This window comes from Caretta caretta, chromosome 3 (genome assembly GCF_965140235.1).
Source record: "Caretta caretta isolate rCarCar2 chromosome 3, rCarCar1.hap1, whole genome shotgun sequence".
In the NCBI taxonomy this organism is placed as follows: domain Eukaryota; kingdom Metazoa; phylum Chordata; order Testudines; family Cheloniidae; genus Caretta; species Caretta caretta.
Window position 1 is genome coordinate 172,353,340 of NC_134208.1, and position 18,726 is coordinate 172,372,065.

The 18,726-nt window shown below is 41.8% G+C and overlaps 1 protein-coding gene across 2 annotated transcripts in view; it reads right to left on the reverse strand.

The window, feature by feature from the left end:
- Positions 1–3,736: 3,736 nt before the first annotated feature.
- The window catches only part of HAAO (3-hydroxyanthranilate 3,4-dioxygenase), a 51,005-nt gene continuing 36,015 nt past the window's right edge, over positions 3,737–18,726 (reverse strand). For both annotated transcript variants that reach the window (XM_048843020.2, XM_048843019.2), the window contains 4 exons: positions 8,617–8,762; positions 7,569–7,637; positions 6,228–6,310; positions 3,737–3,950 (listed from right to left, as the gene is read on the reverse strand). In XM_048843020.2, coding sequence (XP_048698977.1) covers positions 3,872–3,950; positions 6,228–6,310; positions 7,569–7,637; positions 8,617–8,762 — 377 coding nt within the window. In that variant the 3' untranslated portion in view covers positions 3,737–3,871. The remainder of the gene's footprint in view (positions 3,951–6,227; positions 6,311–7,568; positions 7,638–8,616; positions 8,763–18,726) is intronic.

Consider the following 18,726-nt stretch of genomic DNA (forward strand, 5'->3'; position numbering starts at 1 on the left):
AATTCGCCCTTTAGTTACTCATTTTAAGTCAATTCATCTTATGCATCAGCTCTGTTTTACTTCGAGTCCGACCAGCTCTTATTTTGAAGGTTGTGCTGTTAAGGAATAGTTCCATCACTATTTGTGTCTTCAGTTAGAAATAAACCATGACTGACAATCTTAACAACTGGAACTAATTTGAATTTGTTCCTTCAAATGGAGTCTAGGTTGGTAGCCACAAAAAACCCTGAAAAATCCATGTAGGAAGTATAAGCTTTTATGAACACATGACATTTTGTAGGAACCTCTTAAAATGCATAGATAACTCAATTTATCTCTCTCTTTATGTGAATGTGAAGTTTGTTTTCTATGCATCTGTTCCATAAAGTGAGTGTGGGTGGTGGGGAGCTGAAAGCACTGTACAATGAGCATTTTAAACTATAAAATGGGAGGCTACTTCTTCCACTGTGCAACATTTAGGCCATGTCTACTCTCCCACTTATGCCAGTATAACTTATGTCGCTCAGCGGTGTGAAAAAATACCACCCCAAGCAACATAAGTTACACCGACATAAGCACCAGTGTGGACAGCGCTATGTCTTCTGACAGGCTTCTTCTGCCAACATATCTGCCGCCACTCATTGGGGGTGGTTTAGTTATGTCAATGGGAGAGCTCTCACCCGTTGGCATAGAGCGGCTACACGAGAGATCTTACAGCTGTGCAGCTGCATCGGTACAGCTGTGCTGCTATAAGCTCTCTAGTGTAGACATAACCTCAGAGTAAGATCTATTTACCACGTGTGAGTAAACTTACCACTCTTAGTGTGTAGGAGGACAAAGGTTCTGCTACAGGGCAGATTTTCTGAACACTGAGCTGACTGGTCTGATATCCTACTTCTGGTAGGGCCTGGAACCTGACACTTCAGAACTATTCAGGGATAGTCAATTATTTTTTGTCAAGGTCCAAATTTCTTGGTCAAGGTATAGTCAAGGTCCAGACTCCAGAGAAGAAAATTAAAAAAATGATGATAATAAGTAGTAAATAAAAAGGTTTTGGGGCCCATTCAAAGGCATCTGGCAGTCCAGATTTGGCCCAAGGTCCGCCTATTGACTACCCCTGCTTCAGAGGAAGCAGTAAAATTCACCCTTGCTTGTATTGTTGTTCAAGGAGGAGGAATTCCTTCCTGATCCTTTACAAGCGATCAGTTTATGCACTGAAACATGAGGTTTGGTTACTCTTAAACCAGTCATAGCTCAAGTAAAAATGTTCTTAATGATAAAATTATCCAGTGTTTTTTAAAATCAGGCTCCACTATTTATCAGTGAATTCTACATGTTGCATAGAGAATGATTTCTTTTTATTGGTTAAAACTGTACTGCACTTTAATTTCACTGGGCCAAACATATGCTTCTCCCACTGAAAATTTTCTCGCTATGCCTGTTCCAATAGACTGGAAAACATTGGTGAGTACTTGTGACTTCCTTATTGTGCTGGGGATTACTCCTTTTTATCGCAGTGGTTGCTTAGTGGGACCAGGCTGTTTGTTATGATCAGATGCCGACGTTCAGCAGAATCTTGCCAATCAGCACTCTTTCTAATTGTCCCCACATTTTAACATGTTTAGTACCACAGTGATGCCATGAGCACTTATATAATTACGACTTAATTGGACAAATGGTATAAATGGCATAACTCCACAGACTTCAATGAAGTTATGCTAATTTGCATCAGTGGAGGATCTGGCTCCATTGTTGTTATAAAAGAAGACAAAAGTATATAAGGAAGTTATTTCTAAATACTATAATGAAAACAATTTAAAACATTACAATATCTAAGAAGGTACATACAGGGTTTAATCTTTCTCCCAGGCTTGAGCAGGCTCAAGCATACATTATTGATTATCTTTCTTTTTCTTGTTGTTTGACCACTCAAGCCCTGATCCTGCCAGGTGATGAGCACCCTCTGCCCCTGCTGACTTCAATACTCAACACCTTATGGGTCAGACCCTAATCCTAGTCCTGCTTGAAGATGGTGCCAAAACTCCCATTGACCTCAGTAGGAGCAGGAGTGTCCCTTACTCACTGAGGAGATAGTGCCGCTTAACCATGTGAATAACTTTAGTCACATGAGTAGTTCCTGTGAATTTAATGGGAATTATTCATATGGTTAAAGTTACTCACATGTGCAAGCACAGCAGGACTGGACCCTAATTAGCCAAATTCAGTTATTCACAATGGGTCTCACAGTTGTGAGTGGGAATTAAGTTCTGTTGTACTCTCCAATGGAAAAGCTTCCAGAGTGAGCATTCCATAAGAGTTAAGGATTAAAGTCATTCCATCTGACATCTTCTCCCCAAAGGAATGAATAATAGCATAAAAGAGATATGACAGCTCAGTTTAATAAGCCCTGTAGGTGGTAGGCAGAAATACTGAAAATCTATAGGCAGGAACAGTCTGTTTTTAATTTACATTATTAGTATAATTGGAAATATTCAAGCTACAGTAATTTTAGACTTTCACAAACATACAAATGTTAAGATTTTGTAACACCACCTTTCTAACTAACTTGTTTTTCAATGTTTCAGTAGTAAAAGGATCCAATATGCAGGCCCATGTAAAATCTTTGAGACCCCAGAGGAAACCAGTGAAAACCACTTGTCATGCCAGATATTTCCAAAGTAAAAATCAAGTGGGGACTAGCAGGGGGTATCCCTTTCAGGTTTTCGAAGGAATAGCTGGTCACCTTAAAATGAGGTTTTGGCATTTGGAGAACTACAACCAGACCTATCTGTGTGCTTTAGAGTCATATTGCCACAATATCAGTTGATATACATACAATACTGTATGTTGTATGAAGTATTACGTGATATGCATGATATGTTCCCTACCAGATTTTCATAGGCTCAGGTCAAGCTGTACTGTTATCTTTTTGATCTCTTTTAATTTATTTGAAAACATAAACACTGAGGGTCAGCTACAACTGTAGTCTCTGAAGGGGTGTTAGGGGAGTACAAGGACCAGCCCCTTCTTATGCTGCAAAATGGCAAGTAGGGACTGGGTGATGGCCCCATTTCCACCCCACTGCAGTTGTCTGTACAGGACTGTGTATGTGACAGCTGCATATCTCACACGTGCACCCCTGAGCTCACAAAATGAATGTAACTTAAAGGTATGGTCTCGCTCTAAATCCTTTAATGTAGTCACATTGGGCCACACCTATGGGTCCCAGTGGGGAACCATTACTCACATGAGTCGTCCCACTGAAGTCCTTCAATTACTAGAAGAGACTCCTATTTGGAAAGGTCTTTAATTTGCTGTAATTGGGATTCACAGATTCATAGGTTCCAAGGCCAGAAGGGACCACTGTGATCTAGTCTGAGCTCCTGTATAACACAGGCCATAGAACTTCCCCCAGATAATTCCTAGCACGAATCTTTTAGAAAAACGTCCAGTCTTAATTTAAAAATTGCCAGTGATGAAGAATCCATCACAACCCTGGGTACATGTTCCAGTGGTTCATTACTCTCACTGTTAACAATGTACACCTTATATCCAGGATGAATTTGTCTAGCTTCAGCTTTCATGATCAAGTATATAAATCTGTATATTTGGCTGCATTACTTAAATCAGTTTCACATTTCTTTTGGAATAATGAGTGTTCTGCGTTTTAACCAAATAGCTCATAGTTGTCAGTTTATCGTGCAGTATATCGTATGCAAGCTTTACGTTTAATTGGATCTATTGCTTGAAACCAAAATTTAATTGTAACCTTTTTATTAGACATGTAATTCAGTTTACAGTTGTTTACTGTAGCCCTGTCAGCACCATCTTTAAAATGATCTATGTGGGATAAAGTTTTTGATCACCAATGTTTAGTTTACATTCCCAGAAATTAGGCATAGGGTCTTTTGTGTATTGGGTCTTGAGCAATGTAAAGAGCAATGCATCCTTCCTCTCTCTTCCAGTGGTACCTTCAAAAATACGAAGAGAGAGAGATTATATAATGTAAATATTAATGTATTTGTAATGTAGGGGAAAATAATGGGGTCTAGTTCTGATCACACTTATACTGGTCTCATGCTGGTATAATACCATCAACTTCAATGGAGTTTCTCTTCACAGACACTGATATAAGAGAGGTCAGAAGTGAGTTTAGGAAGCCAGACACAAATTAAACAAGATGAAATATTCAAGTAGAGAAAGGACTACATTCTGCTTTGTTACATGGGGGTAGCAGCAGAGTAACTCCACTGAGTACTGAATTTAGTTCAAAAAGTCCAGATCTGAACCAGGATTTCAAACATCTGAACCAGGATTTCAAACACCTAAAAGTTCAGGAATGTTTGCAGTTGGTATTGTGGTTTAGGGCCATCTCTCTTACTCATATACTTACTTATTTAATGTCTATTACAGTATTGACCAGAGGTCACAGTCAGGATCATGGCCCCGTTGTGCTAAATGCAGTCCATATGTATAGTAGGAGAACCCCTGCCCCAGAGAGATTACATTTAAAGGTCCCAATCCGATATGATCTGCCTGGGTGGACCTTTTCGACCAGGCTTAATCCCACTCACTTCAATTGGATTCTAAATGGACCCACTCTCATTGATCAGATTGCAGGATTAGGGGCTAATTTAAGACAGGTGGGTTCAAAAACCGTAGGAGGGTACAGTAGAGGGAGGAGTGAGTGAGTGAGTGTAAGAATCACATGTTTATAGAGAATAATTTGGAGACAGCACTGTATTGTCAGGACAAAATTAAAAGCTGTCACTTTAGATTTTGCTCTGCTATAATAGACAAATAAAATGAGGCCAACAACAGTCATGGAAAACAGCATGTTATAGGGTCAAATCAAAATGATTTCAAATCTAGAACAATCCTGAGTTTGTAAAGAGATGAAATAGAGGATCTATTAACACTTTTATACCTCACATTTTTATAAATCTAAGTACTTATAGTTACTATTAAAAAAATCTGCATGGCACTAAAATATTTTGTAAGTTACAATATAAAGACAATAGAACAAGATCATACACTACTGGGAAAATATTTAATCAAATAGACGGCATATGCCAAAGGGTAACAATATTCGGTGTAGCACTTGTTATAAAACAAGGTAAAGGGGACATGGGGCCCTCTGGCAGAGTATTTAGTGAAATACTTAGATGTAACTTCTTATAGTGTTTTGGGTGGAAGTGGCCAGTGTGTTAATAGAATTATAGATTTTTGTCTTAACTGTCGACATTGAACATGATTTTTGTGTGTGTATACTCTGCTGTTATCTATCACAATGATTCTGTATTAAATCCTATTTAAAATGTATTAAAAAGATGACTAAGCTCACTAGATAAGTGGCCTGACTTTATAGTACTGTGCACAGTTAGATGGTTTCAAGTCTTCAGACAAGGTTTTTAGTGTTATAGGATGTTAATATAGTAGATCCAATATCAGAAAGATTTTTCTTGAGCTAGTGTTCCTCCATAGGAAAGAAAAAACGTCATCACTATCATCTTCCTGTACCCAGCTGTACCTACCAATGTGCATGCATTATCCTTTATTTTTTGAGGATGGGTGCTTTCTCTGCTGGGGTGCCTGTGTCACTTTTCACAAGAGTTGGCTGGAAAATGACATTCTTCCAACTAAAATATTTTCCATTCTCCACTGGAAAACTTCTCACCAACTCTCCTTTGCAAACATCTTGTCTGTCAGCAGCCTACTTAGGGATGGCCATGCCATGATCCCATTTCCTCACGAGGATAATGCACATGGGAGAAAGCTGTGTTCCTGAACTGGCATCTAGATAGTTGGTGTTCATATACACCAGTTAGATCAGGTATCATGCTCAGGAAGTCACCTTCTGAAGGATATGGGCTCTGGCTCCCCACCACTTTACCTGTACACATGGTCTTTTCTGTATCCTGGTTTTTCCAATGCTTTTAGTGAGAGCTATTTTCTCTCCCTGACTCTTCAAGAGAGGTTCTAGACTGATCTGTCAGCACCACCACATTTCCTCCTCAATGCCCCTTTGTTTGAGTAATATTGCCATGCAGATACCGTATTCATTGGGGCTATATTCTGATGTGCCAGTTGACACATACCCTAGTATGTAGTGAATGAGTCTATTTGCTAGAAGTTTTGTGCAGCTGCCTTGCTCAAATAGGCATGCTCACTGGTCTCCTGTGTATCCCAGTACGGAATTGGGACTTTTGTTGCCAAAACCATGCATAGAACCATTGTTCTGCACTCACCTAGACAGGGCAGGGATGAGCAGGCTGTCACCAGCAGCTAGACTCAGTGTTTTACCATCCATAGTAACAACAGATGTGCCTTCCTGAAAGACAAGAACAAGTAGTTGGCTTTTAATTCTTTGTGTGCTGTCCCTGGCAGAAAGAAAAAGGAACCACTAGTAAGAAGTAAAGCCTACCAGGAAAATCTAACATTTCCACAGAAATAAAGCTTGAAAACGGCTCTGTTCTACGTGGCCTTTGTTAAAACTTTAGCAGATCTTCCCTGCCTGACAGTTAGCAGCAATAAAAACAAGGCTTCACACTTCATAGTCCCTCAGGTTCCCCATGGCTGATTCATTGCAGCTAACCTAACAGCCCACTGATCAATATGCCTCCCTGAAAATCACAGGGCTAGACTCCTGGAGTATTTTTCAAGTTTCTTTTTTAGATTCCTCAAATCCCTTTTGAGATTTGAAAAGCAGTTCACAAGTCAATGGAGAGCTGACAAAAATTACTGATAGGACCCCATTGAAACTGAAATGGACTCATCACTATCCTGTCAGACAGCAGTACTTTGAGACGTTAGATTCTTGCCAGCATTAACAGGGTCTTGCCTGCTGTATCATTTAGCAGCAGTACAAACAAGTTCCCTTTGAGGTTTTTTTTTTTGTTTGAAACTAGCATTTGATGGTCAGTCTCTGCGAATTTAAACAGAATAGGAACTAGTGGGACTGTCTGGCAGCCTGCTGTGTAAATGGGAACTTTTTCTTCTGTTCTCTTTTCTGCTGGGCTGCAAATCTTCTCTGCTTTGTTTTTGTGATCCTTTAGGTTAGTTTCTGTCCCAGGATCCCTGCTCTTAAGGGCTGCTGAGCCATAGAATAGGTGCCTCTACTATTTCACTTTCAAGTAGACAAATTGTTACACAACCATGCAAATCTACTTCAGAGTCCTACCTGATTCCTCCATGGGAAGGTCAGCAGACTGTGTGTATAACTAGGTCAGGTGCTCTGTAGGGCCAGGGGAGGGACAGCAGAGGAAAGATTCCTGCAGTCCATGGTATGTCCTCCGTGGATCTGGGGGAGGGACGCTGGCAGGAATCTAACCCCATCCAGGATGTGGTGAGGGATGGTAGTGACCCCTGATCATTCCGTGGGAGAGGAGGAAGAAGGGTTACTTTTCAAGCACTGATGAATGACTGATGGTTTGAAATGGACTCACAGGTGGTTCCTGGGCTAGGGAGTCTTCTTAGAGAAGGAATACAAAATTTCTTTTTCTTGCCTATGGCTAGGAAGTTTTCTCACAGAGTGATCTGTTCCAGATCTAAATACAAACCCAGACTTAGTCCGTAAGCATGTCACTTACCAGCTGCCATATCCAGATATCGGCATTCGTTTTGCTTCCTTCACTTACTCCTTGTCCATAAACTACAGCCTAAATCATAAAATGGGGAAAAAGTCGTGGATTTTATCCAGAGACTGAAGTATATGTGACTCTTCCTACAGTATGTAAAACATTTTATTTTTAGGGGAAGTGTTTTTAGAATGCGAGATTATTTTACCTACACTGTTGGAATTCACATTACATTTGCTAATCTCTTAAAGATACCTACTGATAAAAGGAGAACTGATCACACCTGCCACTCCTTATGCTCCTCCATATTCTCACTTATCTGTTTCTTTTGCCTCCTCCCTCTCTCAGCTTTGCTTCTTTATTCTTGCCACCTCCTACTCTTGGAACAAACACCCTCTCTCCCTGCACCATGGGGCATGATCCAAAGCCTGTTGAAATCAATAGGATTTTTCCCATTGACTTCAAAGGGCTGGAAATCAGGCTCTGTGTGTCCTCCTTTTCCTCCTTCAAAGCCTTATTATTCCTGCTGTCTGCATTGATCTCTCTGACAGCATTTCCATGCCGTCTGTCACTGGAACTGTCTCATATCTCTGAGTGTGATTCTAAGTTCTCCAGGGAAGACATGTTACTTTCTACATGCTTTGTAAAGGACCGTGTATGTTGAATAGCCACCAGATGCTAACAACTTTACTTTTATGTGGGACTGATTTTGAACTGGTGATCTAGACATGAAAGGCTCTTCCACTGCTGATCCCCTGGATCAACCAGTCCCCTATCCTCCCCTATTTTATGATTAAAGAGAGAAATCACATGATTAACAAATCAAAGTTGGCCTTGGTGCCAAGAACGTTATCTGAAATGAAGGGGGTATAATGAACAATTTTAATAGCATTTTTCAACTTATTAATTTTATGTAAGAAAAATGTGGGAGCGGTTATCAAAACAGACATGGAAATGGTTGCCTAATTCCCAGTGATGGCCAATGGGAGTTGGGTACCTGACTGCCATTTGAGCCTTTGAACATTTTCCCATGTCTCTTGAAAAAAATAAAAGCTTCTACCTCTGTCTCAAAATTGTCTCCAAACACGGTCAAGGATTTCTTCTGATTTATTTCTCCATGATGATCATTTAGCCAGATTTGGAAGGGAAATGGATCCATGACTCCAGTGGCATTTAGTGGGAAAGGGGTGTCTTTCAGGAGATCATCTGCAACCAAAGCAAAATGTTAATAGTAGTGAAGCTCTCTTCCACTTGCTCTTTACTGATAGTTCTAGATGCCTAAGCCAGTTGTAAACACAGATGTCGGCTAATGAGGACGCCAATGACAAGCAACGTGTGCTGTTATAGAATCTTAATTTTGTATCTGATGTTATGCATATATGCATGTTTCTGTGCACTAATGGAATGGCACTTTCCATAATAGGGCTGGTGAATTATGTTTCCCATATGCTTTAGACTGATAAGACCAAGCACGTAGGCCTTATCCAAATCAGGGCTCGTAGCCTTCTTTCAATCTCTTTTCAAAAGTGGTTTGCATGAACACATAACACAGTTAGGGTATTGCAGTTATATTCAGAAATTATGCTATAGATATACAAGGGTGCAAAGCTTGTGGCACATTTTCTGCTAGCAGGTTATTCATGCCCTTTCCACACTGGTCCCTAAAACAGGTAAAATCATGCAGCTAGACTGATTCTCATCTCTATGACTTCAATATGACCTCTGTGTAAATAAGGCCTGTTTTTCACATATTCAGCAACAGAATTCTCTTCATTTCCTCTCCACCATGTGTTCTGAGGCATTATGAAGGTTGCGTTGACCAGAGTGAAACAAATCAATTTTACAGTCTTAAATTTAATAAAGAATCTTTCTCATGATGTTCATGCAGTTATGGTTGGAATTAATTTCCAGTATTTCTCCTTCATAACTGGTTTATTTTAAAATAACTAGAGGGCTGAATGCAGCTTCAGTTTTGCTAATGAGGTTCAAGGTTTGTTGTCTTGAGTTGCTGTTATTTGAAATTAACTTCAATCATCCAAAATTATTGGAGGGCTGGAAAAAAACCCTGCTGTATAGCGAGACTTAAAAAGTTCAAACTGTTTATGTTATCAAAAAAAGATTGGACTTGATCATGATGTAGAAGTACTTTCATGGGGACACAATAGCAAGTAATAAAAGGCTCTTTAATCTAGCAGAGAAAGGCATAACAAGAACCTGTGACTGGAAGTTAAAGATGGACACATTCAAGTTAGACATTAGGCACAAATTTTTAACAGAGAAGGTGAATAAACATTGGTACAAACTACCAAGGGAGTTGGTGGATTCTCCATCTCTTGATGTCTTCAGATCAAGACTGTCTGCCTTTCTAGAAGACGTGCTTTAGTCAAACACAAGTTACTGGGCTACATACAGGGGTAACTGGGTGAAATTCAATGGCCTATGTATTGCAGAATGTCAGACTAGATGACCTAATTGTTTCTTCTGCTCTTAAAAATCTATGACTCCATCAACCCCCAGTGAAGTGCAGAGATAATGCAGTTATCTCAGGTTATGTCTACACTGGCAATTGAACGACAATGGCACTCTCCTGCTGACAAAGCTAACCCCGCTGGTTGGGGGTGGAAGTTTTTTGTTGGCAGGAGACAAAGAGCGGCTACACTGCATGCTTTAGGCTATGTCTACACTACACCGCTTTTGTGTCATTACAGCCGTGCCTCTAAGGCTAGGTCTACACTGGCAATTGAATTGACAAAACTTTTGTCTTTCAGAGGTGTTAACTCTCGCCCTGCCCCATCCCCGGAAGACAAAAGTTTTGCCGGTGACAAATGCCAATGTGAGCAGCACTTTATTGGCAGGAGCTGCTAGGTAGAATGTTCTGAGATGGGGTGGAAAATGCCTCTGGGATGTTTTTTCAAGTAATAATCCCACGTAAGTAGACACAGAAAAAAAAGCCGCCCACTATTTCACAGACATTTCCCATAGTCACAGTCCTTTGTAGCAGGATGCAATTTATTGCCATGCATGTTTACATTAACGCAGTCCTAATGGTCGACTTCCCCACTCCAAACTGATTCGCGACCAGCTGGTAGCAGTCTGGAATTGCTAGCTTCCACCCAGCGATTGCCACATGCTTCTCTATCGAGAGGGCAGCTCTCATTCTGGTGTCCTTGCACCGCAGGTCTGGGGCCAGCTCAGTACACAGTTCCAGGAAGGTGGCTTTACGCATCCAAAAGTTCTGTAGCCACTGCTCTTCATTCCACACCTACACGATGATGAGATCCCGCCATTCAGTGCTGGTTTCTCTAACACAAAAGCGACGGTCTATCCTATGCAGCTGCTCTGTGAATGCCAAAAGCAATGTAAAGTTGCTGCTATCTATATCATGCAGAATGTCAGGTGCCTGTGAGTCTTCTTCTGTCAGTAATTTCACAATTAACTGCACTGCCATGCACAATGTCCTCATGACACTTAACAGAGCATAGGAGAGCAGTGCGGGATCCATCCCATCTCACAAAGATGCCAGGGTGCACAGCAGAAAATGGCCGTTGTAAAAATGCCATGAAAGAAAGCTGGAAGCCCATGGAGTTCTGGGACACAAAGCAATGCAACACGGGACATTTAGTCAGATCCCAAGATGTGTCACGACCCGCTCCGCCTTCCCACAACCCCTAGCGACAGATGGTGTCGCCCTGCACTGTGGGATATGTACCCACAGTGCATTGCTCACATTGTCGATGACGGGGCCCCCAGTGTGGATGTCATCTGTCGCCAGAGGGGGCTAGTGTGAACAAGCTTTTCTGATTTTATTAAGTCAACTTTTGGATGTCGATATAAGTGTAGTTGACAAAACTTGGTAGTGTAGACAAAGCCTGAGTCCCAGCACAGATAATGTGAGTTTTAGAAATGCAGTTTCATTCTGTTGACTATATGATGTTCTCCTTCCTCTTTTCTAGAAATTACAAACCTCACTGAATGTGTTATCACACCATGGTATCCTGAATGTAAATTGCCACCATTTTTTCCCAGAAGGTCAGTGCATGAAATGTAATGCACTGTGTTAAAGAAGCTATCACAGTTTAATGGCTCATGATATGCACAACATATTTGCAGCCATAGTCGTCCTCAAGAAAATTTGGACAAGGTAAAACCCCTTTCAGCAGCTTTTGATCTAGAAACATCCTCTTCTGCCACATAAATTAAAATCTCTATTATATCAATGCATGTTAAAATAAACAGGTTAACAAAGCTCCATTTATAAGCAAACCATTTATTTTTGTAGTGCTTCTCTTCATTATTTAGTGTTAACACCAAAAGAAGGAATCTTTTGGTTAAAGCTCTTTTTACTTAACAGTTATTTTAGCAAAAGGCATCTTATTCTGTCTTATCCAGCACAGTTGTTGAACAATTTTGTTTTTGTAAAACAAAACAAAGCAGAAAATCCCCTAGAAACGGAGTGACACTATGAGGAAAAATATGACAGAAACTCAGTTTACTTTAAGGTGGGTTCGCAAACACTAATAAGAATTAATTCTATTTGTATGGTTATTGCATGGTGTCACTACAGGGCAAAGTAAAGATTGTCTGGGTGCCTTAACTGTCCATTTTCATACCTGAATATATTTGGGTTTCTTTTAGGTTTAATTTTAATTCTGAATTTCCTAGGTTCATAATGCTTGGTTTTGGGATAATTACCACATGCATGTAATGTTCTTCATCCTTAAATTATAGATATAGATTCTCAACCTCAGCTGCATCTTAACATTGGTTTTTTTGGCTGGGAATGCATGTAAAATATTTTTATAATTCATATCTACACATAAAAGCAGAGAGAAATTGAAGACATTCCACCATGGTACTTAGTGCAATTAGTGTTCTAATTTATTTTTAAATGCTTTGTTTGGTTAACAGTAATAGTCTGCTTTATTGAGCACTATTTAGATAGCTGCCTTATTTCCAATGTCACAGAACATACGGCACTGTTTAACTGGAAAAAACTTTCTGGAGCCCAACAAGTGGCTTAGTCATAGTGCTCCCTATCATGTGGGAGACCTGAACATGGTGCCAGTGTTTCACAATCCAGCCTGAAATGGGAGGAGAACAGTGAGATTTATCAGCAAGTTGAGCTCCTCTTGGGACATTACTTGGCAGTGAGACACTTGGTTTCCAGTTGTTAAGGTTCCCAGTGAGAGGCTTAAAAGGGAGTACAGTGCTCTTGGCCTGGAGGAATAGTGGCAATAGTTTGGGAGTTTGAGGGTGAGCATAGAGATAGTTTAAGCAAGGGAAACTGGGGGTCTTTGTGGGTTCAAATGAGATGCGAAGAGCCCTGCAAGGAGAAAACCCCCTACCTTGTTTGTGTTTCTAAGCAAGAAGTGGAAACTGATCCAGAAATGGAAAGAGTCAGTCTGAGTGTGGGCCCAGGAGCCGATTATAACCCAGGATCTGCTGCTCACTCATTGTGGGGCCCATTTTGCTAGCCTTACTCATGCTGGTGTCCCACTGATGGACTCCAATGTGGTGGCCAACAGGGTGTCAGAACTTATGGTTGGTATAGGCCTGAAGCAAAATTACTATCCCATCCTCTGCCAAGGCAAGTGTGACGCAGGGAAGGGCTTGTAGTTCTGAGGGGTTGATGCAGGCCCAAAGAGGCTCAGTCTGGGGTATTGCACCTTATATGCCCTGCCCGTCCCCCCTGCTTGCAGCTGTGCTGAAAGGCACACTGTCGCCGTTAACCAGTGGTTTCAGTTAAATCCCATATGAGATGGGGGATAATGTTACTTTCAGGCAGGAAGGCTTAAATTCACAAAGTACTTCAGTGCCTAAGTCTGGGTCTAGGCATCCAAGTCCCAGTTCTAGGCTCCACTGTGATTCACAAAACTCCCACTGAACTCTGTAGGTACCGAAACTTACTTGGCACCTATGTTTCTGCAGTAAATAGTTCCTTAGGCACCTGGGCTTCTGCCCCTGGGCATGCACACTAGGCATCGCTCTAGGCATCTGGTTGCCTGTCCCCGCCTAAGCCCACAGTGATTCACAAACCAGGGGAAGATGGGCGTTCAGCCGCCGAACTCAAGGGATTGGATAGGCAGGCTCCAAGGCTGCCTACTGGATCTGGCCCCTCAGGTGAATTCAGACAAAACAGTGGAGGAAAGGGAGGGAAGTAGAGGAGGAGGATTACCTCTTTTGTAACTTTTAGTCAATGGCTAGAGTACTCACCTGGGATATGGGAGACTCCTTGTTCAACTTCCCCCGACAGCTGATGAGGAGAAGAGAGTTGAACAGTGATCTACCTTTCAGGGGTATTCTGATGAGATATTCTCATGGGGGGGCCCCAGCAGTCTCTGTTGAAGCTGTTGCATTGTGGATAAATACTTAGGGGCATTTGGGCCAGAGAGAGAGTGCACAAACATGAGAACGAGTTTATAGCATGGTACCTAGAGCACTCATCCAGGATGTGGGAGACCCAGCATCCAGTCCCCCTGCTCCAATGACTTTTAATTATTTATCCACAGTGGAACAGCTTCAACAGGAGAGACTGAGGGAGCCCTACATTGCAGGCAAGGTAAACAGGCATTTCATTACAACCTAACAACCAAAGGAATTGAGTGTCTCTTATCACCCAATGGCTTTTGTTTTGATAGGACCGCTTATGTTTATGTATAGTTTGTTCTTTTGCTTTAACTAATCTCTAAGCAAATTGGTCTCTTGATACTTCCTTAACATTTGATGTGCTAATGGTATTATGAGACAAGTAGCAAACACAAATTAATTTATTGGGGGCAGTGGAACACACAGGCAAAATGTAAGAAGACAGTACTTTCAAACTAGACAGCCAAAAGCATTAGTATATTTATTCCCCAAATGCCACATCCTTAAGTGGAACATCAACTCTAATATTTTCGTACATGTCCTAATATTGAAGAGCTTCATTAGAAGAGTTCAATAGTTAGGTCCATTTTTATAGTTCATTACTATTAAATATTCATACTGTGAAAATTTAGTGTTAAACTATTAGTGTTATAAACTCGCTGTGCTTTTTACAGCTTTGGCTGATAAAGTGTGACAATATGCTAAATTGAAAAATACATCAGGTTTACTGAATGAATTTATAAAAGAAAATGACACTTTTTAGAGCAGGTCAGATTCAGTTAAACAATGAAAGCTGAGATTAGGTCTATGTGGCTCTGCTAAAGGGATTTAGTGGGAGGGAGGGGATTGGTTTCAAGAAACTTCTACAACTTCAAACCCTTGCATAAAGGTAGTTCCAGTCTGTCCTTCCTTCCAGCTTGCACCTCAAAGGGTAGGGCAACCTCTCCTTCTCCATTGACTGGTGCAAAGCGTGTGCATGCTGGAGATGGTAAAAGGCTTCAGCAGGGATGACTGGCCTACAGTGTCCCAACACTCTGGCAGGCATTGAGTCTGTGGCCTGGTCTACACTACACAGTTAGGTTGACATAAGGCAGCTTATGTCATAATAAGATGACATAATAACGCCACCTCCACAAAAGGCATAGGGCTTATGTCGGTTAGGGTGATACAGTGTCTGTGTATATACTATGTTACTTACATCTGCTGTTAGTGCTCTTGTCAACAAGAAAGATGGGCAGCTAGAGTCCAGCTGTCCCCCGCTCCCCTGGAGAGCTGGGCAGCTGGACCCCACTCTTTGCTGGGAATTGGGGCAAGAATGGACCCCACTCCTAGCTGGGAGCTGTGACATTGACAAGGTTGCCCAGCTACCAGTGAGGAGCTGGCAGAGTGGAGGGGGGTGAGAAGCTGGGGCAGCTGGACCCAACTCCCTGGGGCCTAGAAGCCCCAGAGGATTCTCCCCCCCCCTACACTCCTGGGGGGGGGAACGGGGAGCTGAGTGGAGGACAGTCCACCAGGAGCCCATGAGCAGGAAGCTGCCAAAGGAGCTGAGAGCCCGGGGTCTCCGCTCCCTACACTGCCCCTCTTTGGTCGGTGGAAGTGCTCCTGGTGAGGGCATGTACCGTCAACCCAAGGAGGGTAGTGTGGACATGCACCACTGCAATAATTACTACAGTGGCTGTAAGTCGACTTAATATAGGTCGACTTAAGTTTTTAGTGTAGAGCTTTCACTGCTGCCCTCTGCCTGCATGCTCAACGCTTTACTGCAGGCAGGGTTTACATGCCTCAACTTTGTCATTATTTGCATTAATAAGTTGTTGTTTTTCGATGTATTTTTGTGGGGTTATTTATATATATTTATTCCTTGATTTCCCATTGCGGCCCTTATGATATGTAGCTTCTTTAGTTATTTGTACAGCAACAATAGTGTGTTTAAAAATAAATATCACAGCGCTTCAGTAATAGCATTGTTAATGCAGGACACTTATGTTCCTTCAAAATCAACATCACTCTGACTGGATGGGAGGGATTATTCTACAGACAGAAGAGCATCGATGCAAACTACATCCAAATTTCTAACACCTCAAATTTCAAGGGAGCAGGGTCTGGGACTGGGTTTTTGTTCGGTCCATTATAAAAAATATACACTATTTGCAAAGACTAGTGATTTTTGGGTGCCCATCTTCAGACACCTGAAAGGAGCCTGATTTTCAGAAGACAGATGCTCAGCAGGTATATCAAGTTAGGCATCCAAAAACTGCAACACTTCAAAAAAAAAAAAGGCTCAAAAGGTAGATTCGGATGGGTCTGGCTCTGGGTCACATCCAGAGTTTGAAATTTAGATCTGGGATTTTACTTCAAGCCTTTCTCTGGTTCATCTGAACCTTGTTTTGGTTTCCGAGTCTTCAGATCCCCTTGACCTCAACCCAAAACTTTAAATGAAACTATTGATGAAAACAGTAAATTTTGCCCTATTTTGGGATTTAAATTATGCCAAACAACCAAGTCTCACAGGACTTCCATCCACCACTAGCCTGGGAGTACTTACAACTCAGGCTAGACTTGGGCAGGCCTTCTGGATTCTGTAACCTGGCAAAAGCTCACCAGGTTATGGGTTTCATTACAAAAAGCTCTGCATGCAGCTGACTCAGAGTCCAATTCAGCCCTGGCACAATGGGTGCATCTTCTAGAGTTTTCAGTGGGAACTGATTTGTCTATACTAGAGCTGAATTTGATTCATACTCTCCACTGGCCCTAGAAGCAAGACTTGCAAATTCACTCTTGCACCCAAGTGTTCTGCATGGCCAAGTAAATCTGAAACTACATCTCAAAACCAACTCATGCTTTAAGAGACACTGGAAAGCAGCAGCACATCCCCCCTCCGGCTCCTACGCGGAGGTGTGGCCAGGCAGCTCTGCATGCTGCCCCGACTGCAAGTGCCGCCCCTGCAGCTCCCATTGGCTGCAGTTCCCGGCCAATGGCAGCTGCAGAGCCAGTGCTTGGGACAGCCGCAGCGTGTGGAGCCCCCTGGCTGCCCCTACACATAGGAGTCGGAGAGGGGACATGCTGCTGCTTCCAGGAGCCGCATGGAGCCATGGCAGGCAGGGAGCCTTAGCCCTGCTGTGCTGCCAACCAGACTTTTAACAGCCTGGTCAGCAGTGCTTCGACCAGGTGTTCTGGTCGAAAACTGGACACCTGGCAATCCTACTGTCTAAGTGAGAGCAGGCATTGGCCATAATGCTCTCCAGAAACTCCACATATCTGTGTGCTGTGCCCCCCTCCACCCCCCCAACCATTGCTGCTGTGCCAGAGCATGATGCGGGAGGTTAGGAGACAGCTTTATGGCTATCTTCTCCGTGCTTGCATCAGAGCAATTCTCCTGCAGCTGGAACAGAGGTTTTTATGCCTCTCTGGCCTTTCTACCCAGCCGAAAGGTGCTGGAGTGGAGATGGGGAAATCACACCCTTTTACTTTAGAATTTGCATTTCATTACTTTTTTTGTTCTAGTTTGCATTCATCTCCTTCCACCTCTTATTAATGAGTGAGTGTATTTTAGCAAATCTGTTTAGGTGACCGCTATAATTCCATAACTTCGCATATGTTAAGGTTTAATTGTTCCTGCTAACGAGTTATATCCTAAAATTCTCTGCCCAGATATGTAAGCCTAACTCCCCATGCACAAGCACATCTCCCATAAACACTAATATCTTTAAATAATGTATATAACTTGAGACAGCTGCATTGTAATTGATGCAATCAAATGCTATTCTAGACAAATTATTTTACTGACAATGTCAATTAAATATCTAGGCTAGCGTTTTCAAAGTGGGGTGACAACTAAAATAACTGTTCTGATTATCAGAGGTACTTGAGAGTTCAGTTCTCAAAGCCTCAATTAAAAAAAATCTCTTTTTTCAGGACAGCAGTTGAGTACCTGTTTACCTTTAAATCAGTGCAATGGGTTTTAAGCACATTTCTAAGTGCTGTCCTGAATTGGGATGGACTTAAACATGTGTTTAGTGATTTCCTGAATCAGAGCCTCAGTGAAGTCAGTGGGAGTTGTAGGTGCACAATAACTCTGGAAATCAAACCACTTCATCAAGTGCCTGAATATGGACTCAAGTTTGGACTATATTAGTCTTATTTCACCTTGTCTTTCTTATTTCATATAAATCTCTCTCTCACACATGCCCATCACAGTACATTTAGAGTGATTTAGAGTACCCAGCCTGAATCACTGAAAAGGGACCTGATTTTCAGCAGCTGGATGTTCAGCACTTTCTGAAAATCAGGCCTTTTAAAAGTATCTCAAGTTGAGCATCCAAAAACCGAGGCACCTAAAATCACTCGTCAATTTGAAAACTTAGGCCAGGGTATTTATGCCCATCTCACTGATGTCAAGTATAGCTGCTGAACCATCCATCTGAAAATACAGCACTTTGGCATATGTTTCTCTGTGTAATTATATGTTTTTGTGACATGCCTCCAGGCTTATCATGGCTAATAATTTATTAGTGATCATGTAACAATGTCTTTGCATATTTTTTTTCATGTCACTAAATCTATGCTGCAAACGAAATGGTAGGTTTTTCTCTTGTGTTTTTCTGATTCAGACAAAGAGGCTGATGAAGAGAATTTATAAAAATAAATGTTGCACGTAAAGAAATAGGCCCATGTTTTCTCCTTTCCATAAGGGAGGTGTAGCCAGCTAGATGAGGGAATAAGTGAGAACGGGAACTGTATGTGCTGTCTTCCTTTGCTCAGGTAACAAGTAATTAGGCCAGGTTTTGCTATGGCCCATTGCAAA